At 42.5% G+C, this 10,212-nt stretch overlaps 1 protein-coding gene across 1 annotated transcript; it reads left to right on the top strand.

Annotated features, from left to right (window-relative positions):
• Positions 1–6,683: 6,683 nt before the first annotated feature.
• Positions 6,684–8,859, top strand: LOC119177904 (uncharacterized). The gene is made up of 3 exons (XM_037429089.2): positions 6,684–6,758; positions 7,420–7,572; positions 8,202–8,859. The coding sequence occupies exons 1-3, from the start codon at positions 6,747–6,749 to the stop codon at positions 8,652–8,654; spliced, it is 618 nt and encodes a 205-aa protein (XP_037284986.2). The 5' UTR covers positions 6,684–6,746; the 3' UTR covers positions 8,655–8,859.
• Positions 8,860–10,212: the final 1,353 nt, after the last annotated feature.

The raw sequence follows: 10,212 nt of genomic DNA, 5'->3' as shown, positions 1-10,212 counted from the left end.
CTTGATGTCATTGTGTTCCCCCGGCCAAGAACACTCCCCTTGGTTAGCTTCCACTCCCGCCAAGGATTGGCCGATAGACTATTTGTTACGCAGTGGAGCGAGAAGTGTCCCTGTGGCGCTGGTACCTACAGATGGGGGCAGTATTCCGATGAAGAACCCAAAGGCGATTCAAGTGGAGCTTCGAAAAGCCACTTCGCATCTCCAGGAGATCACTGAGGTCCGCCAGTTTGGTCGCGGAGGCATCATATGCTGTTCCGCAGATCAGGAATGCATTCGTGAGCTCCTGCAATGTTCCGAATTTGCAGCGCATCCGGTAAGCCCATTTATTCCGGCACACCTCGCATGCTCGAAAGGATTAGTCCGCGGTGTAGACACAAGCCTGACACCTGCAGAAGTGCTCGATTTGTTTTCGGTGGCGGGTGTAATTTCAGTGTACAGGTGCACCCGTACAATTGACAACATAAAATCCCCAACGGAATCGGTGATGGCGACCTTTTTAGGAACAGTCCGACCTTCCGAAATTAAGGCATGGCCACTGATCTATAAGGTAGAGCCACTTTCCCCCAAACCCCTGCAGTGTTTGAAATGTTGGCGATATGGACATAGCGTCAGAGGGCGCCGATCAGTTCTTAGATGCCGTCTGTGTGGTGAAAATCATGACAGCCGCAAGTGCAGCTCTGAAAAAGAGAGGTGCTGCTTATGTAATGGGGCGCACCCTGCAGACTCCGCAGACTGTGCAGCAAAAGAAAGGGAGCTTGCCATATTGGATATTGTAGAACGCAAGAGGTGCTCTCGGAGAGAAGCCGTTGCAGAAATGCAGGAGGGATCCAAAGGATATGCAGGTGTTGCAGCACGTAATACCACCGCCATGGATGCATCTCTCGCAACATCTATCGCAGAGGCCGTAGAGAAGGCTACGGAAAAGGCAATGGAACGCCTCGCAAACAATCTTTTTAAAAGCATGGCACAATTGGTTTCCAATCAACAATCTCAAATTCTAGGTGTAGCATCTACGAACGATTGGGCTCCTCAGACATCATTGGTATCGCAGCGTACGGAAATTGAAGTGCGACAACACGTCAGCGAGCGGTTTCTCCTGAGGCAGGGACTTCCAAAACAACGGAAGACGGTGATCTTACGGATGATTCGGAAGCATGTGCAGATATAGATATGGACTCTCATAAGGCTCTGAAGCGAACCCGATCTCCCCAATCAAAAAACTCTTCGCATAATTCGAAATCTAAAAAGTATCTATCCAAAAAAAATTCTTTGAGAACATGTCTAAGAAAGACTTTTTGCGAAAGGACATTTTGGACCAAGCAGTTTCTGCGACGGTTCTGTCGCCAAAATAGGTTCACTAACCGTATTACAGTGGAATTGCAGATCTATATTTTCCGCAGCCACAGACCTATCATACCATTCTTCACAACTTTCCGCGGATATTATATCACTGAAAGAAACCTGGCTTTCAACCAGCCAGAAGTTTTCCCTAAAAAATTATCGGCTATTTTGATTGGACCGACCTAGCAGAGGTGGTGGGCTTGCTGTCTTGATAGCAACTAAGTTTGGTCACAAAGCTACGATCTCTTATCGTTGTGTGACTCCAGATTGTGAAATTTTGATAGTAGACATAATATTACCAGACGCTTCTCCCTTGTCGTTTGTAAATGCGTATTTTCCAGCCGGGGTGCAAGACACACGAAGTCTAGACGATATGTTTTCTGCCTGCAGAAAGGATATATTAATCACTGGAGACTTCAATTCACATCATGTGGCCTAGGGTTTTAAAACAGATTTAAGCGGAAAACGCTTGTGGGAATGGGCTATTGACAAGAATTTATCTTGTTTAAATTCGCAATCTGCTACTTTTGTCCGAGGTCTCTCTAAATCTGTAATTGACTTGACATTTTCAGGCTCATCTCTAAATATATGTTCGTGGCAAACTTTAGACTGTGCTACTAACAGTGACCACTTGCCTATTAGTTTTGTACTGAACTTTCCAAGAATACATGTCGCCGAAAAGGCCCGCTCTTTCCTCAACTATAGAAAATTAGAAAACGACTTGAGGGCTACTTTTGATCACCGCAAGGACATACAAGGTGACATTAGGGCTATGAGTTTGTGTGCAGTGTTAAAAAGATCAATAAAAGACGCAACGTTTAAATTAGACCCGGCCACAAGAGGTTCTTTTAGTCCATGGTGGACTGAATAGTACATGAGGAGCTATAGAAAACGGAAAGCTGCATGGAAACAACTACTGGTCAACCAATGTCCAAAAAATTGATGTGATTATAAATTCGCAGCAGCAGACTTCAAACGCACAGTAAGTAATGCAAAATATGGTTATAATATGAAACGACATGAGTATCTTTCTAGGGCTAAAAACAAAAAGCGCTCTTCAGATTTTTAAGATCTCAAAAGATGTTACCACCCGCTGAAAACATTGCCTCTTCTGTTCTTTCCCCCCGTGAGCTCTCTGATTTAGTAGAAAATATTGCGAAAGGGCTCCAAGATAGATTTATGTCAACTATTCCACTGCACATTGTGAACCCAATGGCAGGCGAGGATTTCGAGGAGGTTACTTTAGATGAGCTGGCAGAGATAATAAGGCACTTATCTCCTTCGGCACCTGGACCAGACGGGGTAACAAATGCAATGATGAAAGTAATATTCGAGATTTGTCCAACTGAAGTACTTAATCTGGTGAATTTTTCTTTGACAAAAGCTTGGATACCTGCGGAATGGAAGCTGTCTAAAGTGATTCCACTTCTTAAAAAGCAGGAAAAAGGATTCGCCTTGGACAATGTAAGGCCGATATCACTCACGTCAAATCTGGTTAAGCTAATTGAAAGAGTTTTGAATGCCCGGGTAATAAAATATATTAATAATAACGCAATATTAAACCCCAGTCAAATTGGTTTTAAATCTGGTTGCTCAATATGGTGTGCGAATGTTGATTTAGAGAGCCGAATACAACTGGCTCGGCGTCGCCGCCAATACTGTGCTTTAGTTACTCTATATTTGGCTAAAGCGTACGATAGGGTTGAGCATTCAATTTTATTAAAACAGATGGAATATCACCACTTTCCCAACTACATCACTGCGTGGGTGTCGGAGTTTTTAAGAGGGAGAGAATATTACTGCTTTAAAGATGGGTACTCATCGAATAGATATAAGCAGACACGTGGCGTTCCACAGGGGGCTGTCCTGTCGCCACTTTTATTTAACATTTTCTTAACCTCCATTCCATCAACTAAGGATATTCAGTTATATGTGTACGCGGACGATATTGCTTTCTTTGCAAGTAATACCGACCTTCAATCATTATACCAGAGTCTACAAAATTATCTCAATATGATAGAAAAATGGCTTAAAAATATTCATATGACTCTGAACGTAAAGAAATGTGTGCTTCTTGCATTCTCTTTTCTGCCGCCTATCAACATCTCGTTAATGTACAGTAATGAGCTCATTCCGCAGGCGAATTCTCTTAAATATTTGGGCATCATATATAATGACACATTAAATTGGAGAAGTCACATTGATGATGTGTACTCCAAGGCAACACGGGCCATGGGGTGGCTACGGAAGCTTGCAAACCGTAAAGCGGGTTTAAGAAGAGATGTGCTAATAATGATATATAAACTTTATGTGCGGCCCATCATGGAATTTGGATGTGTATTATTTTCTGGCAGCGCAATTTATAAAATGAGACCCCTAATACTGCTGGAAAGAGAAGCGCTGCGTTTGTGTCTGGGTCTACCAAAGTTTGTTGCAAATAACGTGTTGTATACGGAAGCTCGCCTACCTTCTCTGCTAAATAGGTTTAAAATTCTTACTGTGCAAGCATTCTTAAAGATATACAGTTCACAACAAAGACTCTCATTTTACGCTTTCATTCAAGAACCGACTTTATTTTTCGAAACCCATTGGTCGCGACTACACACCCCGCAAATAGTATTTGCACAAGCGCTACTAAAGCAACTGAATGTAAAAATTAGACATATTGGTCCAATACACAACCTAAAGTCAATTCTTAGCATACAATTCGATGATATATTTCCTCATAACGCGAAACAATTGGCATATAGGTATTTAAATGACCAGTTAGCAGATTATCTAGCTCACCTAGAGATAAGCAATATCATAGCGACTGATGCATCTGTGTCAAAAGAAAAGGCTGGGGTTGGCATCTTCTTTCCTTCTTTGGACTGGTCCTTTTCGATTCGATTCCCAGATTATACCCCGGTATTCATTGCAGAATTATTGGCCATTGTTCTTGCCCTACGCAAATTGCCCTCAAGCGAATCATTAGCAGCCCATTACAGATTCGTTATCAGTTTGTAATGCACTTTCTGCGGCAGTAAATTCAGAGCTGATGAATACGTTTCGGCATTTAGTACCGAAAAACGTAAAAAAAACTGCATTTGCTATGGGTACCAGGCCACCGCAGATTATATTTGAACGAAATGGCGGACTCTTTAGCAGCAGTATCCCTGGGTGGGCCCACCATCCCAGTTTTGCCAGATACGGCTTACGTAACCGCACTAAGGTTCCGAAATGCTTGCCTGCAATGGGGAAAAGGTAATTTAGATAAATTCAAAGATTTCGAGCATTTGAGCTATTGCTGGAATAAACAGTGGTGTGTATCTCGCCAGTTAGAGGTCACCTATACCAGATTGCGTTGTGCAGTTCCACAACTAAATTATTACCTTAACAAAGCTCGGCTCAAGGCGTCACCGCTATGCATTTGGTGCAACGAAATTGAAACAATCGAACATTTCTTTTTATTCTGTCATCGTTATTCTTATCAGAGAAAAAGATTTTTAGTAGCCCCATTACAAAAGCTAGGAATACAAGTAAATCTACCAGTAATTTTATCAATTGGCGGAACTTCATTTGGTTACTGCCACAGGGATGTATGCTCCGCTGTGTTTGATTACATCAACGCAACTAAAAGATTACCATGCTAGTGATCCCCTACCTTTTCAGATCTTTAGTTTATAATTCGTAGTTATGTCTTTCAAAAACAAAAGATGGTTTGACCGCTTGCTCAGCAAACATTTTTGTTTTTTGGTAGTATTATTTTAAGCTACTTTTTCAGATTGGCTTCATTTTCATTTTAGTTTCATTTAAGTATCCTGCCGCCCGGTTCTTGGCCCATCCCCCTTTGTGGGTAAGCGCCATTCATCAGAGGTCATCAGCATCAGCATCAGTCGCAGCGACTGTACCTCGTTGGACGAAAAACGTTCGGAACCCGCACTCTTAGACTTAGGGGCACGTTAAAGGAACCCACAAAGTGTTTTTGACGTGATCAGAAAACATGGGCGATCGGCACTTGACGCTCCTTAGGAACACGTGAGTCAAACGCTGTTGCGCAAAAAAAAAGCCTTCTCTAATTTACAAATATTTCTCAAAGTCAGCTAGCTAGAAATCACTCCTTCTCTCAACAAATAATGCCTCAAGCTCAAATAGCGGTGCCATACACCCGTAGTTTGTGGCCTTTGGCTATTTTGAGCATCGTTATGAAAAAAAGAAAAGAAAGTGCTTAGTGACATGACGCGTGACGGACAAAAGTACCATCTTGGCCCCTTTTCATTACCCTCTGCGCGGCTTTCAGCATGCTCACTTGTATGAAAGGACGGGGAGAGCTCTCAAAGCGTGGGGCATGTTTCTGTAACTGTCCCCATATATACTTGGGGCAGTCGATTCGTGAGGTAATAGAATTCTTTGATAATTACATAAAGAAGTGTTGCAGAGTTCTTTTAAAAAATCTTAGGGGTGGAATTCCTCAGGGCGCTCCACTACGTTCTCCCTCAAATTCACATCGTGGTTTAATTTAAAGAACAATTATTTTTATAGGAACATGGTTACATGCGTGTCGCTAAACAAACCAGAGGTGAAGTGTATAGAAAGTGTTGCATACCTTTGAACTGTTTAACTACAGCACCGTTTTTTACTATGCTATTTGGGGATATGTATATGTCAAAAAAAGGAAACAAACAAATCTGCATTGTTGCTGCCTCTTTCATATAGCCATTTCATTAAATGTAACAGTGAAGAAGAGGTGGCAAGCACCGTAAAACTTATAAATCGGCAGCAATGCTTGCTGGTATATAATATTGTACCATAAGTTCTGTTTGTCTTTGGCCAACAACCTATGCAATAAAGTTGTCTTGACGTCTTCAATATGCACCACTATCTCTGCGTTTTCTGTTTTGTGTGTTTGTGCGAGTGTGCTAAGATCTCACTCGGAGTAAAATGTTGCAAATGTAATATAACTTCATAAATTGAATAAATGACTTGAATGCCTGTTTCGGACTTCAATTGCCGGAAGCTGTAGAAATTTTAAAGAAATAATAACATTGTATGGTATATGTTAATATAATCTAAAGAATATTTCAACAACATTTACTCTAATGCGACGGGTCGTTTTCCATTTGCACGACCCTGCAGGCTTCCTTACGAGGCATGAAAGACAATTACGTAATAAACCGACTTCCTGCTGCATGGCATGGCACGACACTACTGTTTTGCAATATGCGAAAGCAAGGAGGACACTGCGAAACAACAAAGCGCGCTGCAATGCCGGGTACCGTGCACGCAAAAGCTTGACAGGTGTCGCTGACGGCACTATAAAACGCACAATATAAAACCACGAGGAGGCATTCGCATTCACATAAGCTTCCCTCGCAGGATACGAGCTTGACTGTCCACTCTCGTCTGCCAGCTTCAGAACATTCGAAATGTCACCGGTGGTGAGCACCTATAATGGTGTCTTTGCAATGCACCCAGCATTTGTTGACAGAAGCATCTATTACGTTTTTGGAGATCAGTAATGTCGAAAGTTGGGTTAGTTGGTGATGGTTCATGATTACTTATGAAACAGCGCACGACGACAAGCAAAAAATGATAAAGTTCCTTTTGAGCTTGTCGTTGTGCGCTGCTTTCAAAGTAATCATGTTCTTCGAGAAATGGCGAATGTTCATTGTGAAGTTGAAGCACAACATTTTGGGGGGCTTTAGAATGCCCCACGATGGCAATACCGAGAACAACGGTATATGTTGCTAGGAAATGTGCTTAAATGAAAGCTTCAATATTGTACAGCGTAATCTAGCATGTGTGAGATGTCTGCGCTATAAACGTCGTCATGCACGTTTATCCTTTGCAGAAGTACAAAGCACATATTACAAACTCTGAGTGATTTTATCGCGGGCAATGCCCTTCATTAGTTCTGCATTGGGGTGACAACTATAAGAATTATATCTGAGATTTCATGATTACCATTTTGATATGTTTTGCTTTGTATTACAAAATGTAGTGAGCTCCATGGGAAGGTTTCATCTTTACATTTTGTACAGCATCAACTTACTACTCGGTTTGGAGTAAACAGAATGCCGACGTTTTCTCAAACCACAGGTGCAAGTGCTGCTCGTCTATCTCGTGGTTCAATGCCACGCGCTCAATCACCACCCCACAAACCAAGTTGGATACCCGGGTGCAGTATTCGCTGCTTACAGAGCTCCTGCTGCTACCGCTGTGCCTTACGGAAGATACAATCCCTACGAATCTGTGAGCTGACGTGTTTTTCTATGCTGCTAGCAGTCCGTATAAGAATATCAGTGATAAGGCACACAAGGCGCATGTACTGTAAAAGTGCCGTCAACAGGCTTCATAAATCAATGCGCTATTGAAACTTTGTGGCTTTTATATTGACGATACACAAACTCGAACAATACTAGTGCACTTCAGCAGCACTATCGCTTCTGTAGATTGACGTCAGTGCCGAAGTTTCCCATAAAGATTCTGAAGTACCTGCTATTTCACCTAGTTCATGTTCCTGCTTCTCCTTTCTCTCATATCTTTCTTTCATATTACCTACAATAATGGTGGGACAGGTGTAATGAATAACGAAAGTCTTATGGCATGCTCTTATCTGCCGTGTTGACATCTGTCAAATGCAGTTGACTATTGATTGACATGTTCTTAATGACTGAACTTTTTTTTGATGGAATTACTTTTGTTCATTCTACGGCAAGCACACAAACCAAGAAAATAACGTCTTGATAGTTATATAAGCCCAGCTCCAGTTTTCAGCAGAAAACATCCTGCAGTATTCTTTTTGTGGACTCTCAACGGCATCTGTTGCACAATTACTCTTGTTGGGCCTAAATTGCTTTGAATTTTTTTATCTCTTGCAGCCTCCTCAGCCGTACAGTTTCGGCTATGACAATGTGGACGAGTTCGGTAACCGGCAGTTTCACAGCGAGCAGGCTGACTCCAACAACGCCAAAACCGGCTCGTACGGCTATCGAAATGTCAATGGTCTGTATCGGAGGGTGAACTACGTGGCGGACGCGTACGGCTTCCGCGCCACCGTGGACACGAACGAGCCTGGGACGGCCCCTGGAGCAAGCGCCGACGCGGTCTTTAATGCTGCACCAGTGGTGCCACCGTTTACCTCAAGAAATGTGCAGGGTGGCGCAGCTGCAGCTTTCGCTACCAGAGTGGCGGCACCCTACAATGCTGGGAGTTACAGTGGCTATGGAAGATACAGATATAACCCCTATGCTAGCGCTACCGGAGCGTATGGATTCCCCCCATACGGGCGTCAAGAGTACTCTGCAGGGGCACCACCATTTATTGCACTTTAATACGTTGACCAGACATCATTCGGCTACGGCGCGGCTGGTTAAAATGCAGGCTACGCTCCTGGCAGCCCTTATGGAGCCCGTATTGAATACGGAAGCTGTATTTCGGCTTACGACGGAATTCGTCGTTGTTAAGGAATCTTTCGGTTTTGTTATCGGCTTAACAGAGAACAGTCTTATAAATCTTAGTTACACTTGTGGCAATGTACAGCAATAAAATAAAGTAATCTTTAACATACTAGTAGGAAAAGTGCTGTGGTTTATGTTCATTTTATATCGTATATGTGGGAATGTGCACCACTAGGCATTGACTAGTGTATATAGCAGGGCAACTTGACATGTATACATGTTAGCAAGCATCGTGATAAACAAGATGGTCACACAGGAAAAAAAAAGAAATATCAACAACACTTGTTCTTGTATTTTGTTCCTGTGTTAATGTGTCCATCTTGTTTTTCGCCCTGCTTGCTACCTCGTAAACATTCTTTTGCTCAAGAAGCAGCCTTGAAGGCCGACCATCGTCCTTCAGCTTTGAATAACGCGTGCTGACTTGAAGGTTAGGACTCATCGGTTCTTCAAAGCAACGTAAGTCACATATGTGAAAATTTAGGAGGTACAGCTACTATCAATGACGCCCGTGCGTGCATACGGCGAATTTGCAGCGGAGATGTTTTATGAAGTAGCTCCAGCAGCAAAAGTTTATTTCATTCGTGATTATTAGGATAGAGTTCAGGTCTTCATGCCCATTCTAGAATAGCTATGCTCATTTTAGAGAGAAAATATATCTCAACCATAATATCATCACACGAAGCAGGCAAAAGGTGTTCTATGATGTGGGAAAATGTAAATCGCTTCAATGTTAGTTGAAGGTCGCAGAATGTAGAACTAGCTGTTAGTAGTCAACTCACCAACAATATCACAAGTTAGGCATTTCACCCGAATGATTGTTCATATACACACAAGAAAACCATTATGCATAATCAAAGCAAAAAAATAGGAATATTATTTGTGGATTCGCGGTTAAGTAGCGAAGGAGGTTCAATAAATGGCAGAGACCTTGTGCTTACCTAAGCACCTAATGAAAAAGAAAGTCGTAGGCCAATGGCAACTTCTTGACAGTAGGGGTTTCGAGGAGATCGGTCAGGCGCTGCGCGAGGACGAACTGCGGCTGAAAGCAACTGTTGAAGATTGAAATAAACGCAAGAAAGGTTTAAAGTATACAATGTCAATTATAGCGTCAAGATATGAATATATAGCGGAAAAAGAAAACAAGAAAAAACCATAGACATATTGGCACACTGAAAGTAATCAAGCGATTGCTACACATTTAGTGGCAAGTTTATCAATTTAGACTGGATAAGGTGCGCACACAGACGCGCACACTAGAAGAATGGGAAAAATCACAGCATATCCACGGAGTGAATGATTATGAGTTGGGCGAAGCGTCAGACAGCCTGTTTTTGCTTATGTTCATCCACGTGACCATCCGTGCGTCCATCCATGTGTCCTTCCATCTGTCCTGCGTCCATCTGTACGTACGTCCGCGTATCCGTATGTTTAT

This window comes from Rhipicephalus microplus, chromosome 1 (genome assembly GCF_043290135.1).
Source record: "Rhipicephalus microplus isolate Deutch F79 chromosome 1, USDA_Rmic, whole genome shotgun sequence".
Classification (NCBI taxonomy): Eukaryota; Metazoa; Arthropoda; class Arachnida; order Ixodida; family Ixodidae; genus Rhipicephalus; species Rhipicephalus microplus.
This window is presented reverse-complemented; position numbering and strand designations above follow the sequence as displayed.

Excerpts from the sequence above, each read along its gene's own strand:
- LOC119177904 (XM_037429089.2), top strand. Across the intron at positions 7,573-8,201 it reads GATACAATCCCTACGAATCT|CCTCCTCAGCCGTACAGTTT; the intron begins GTGAGCTGACGT and ends TATCTCTTGCAG.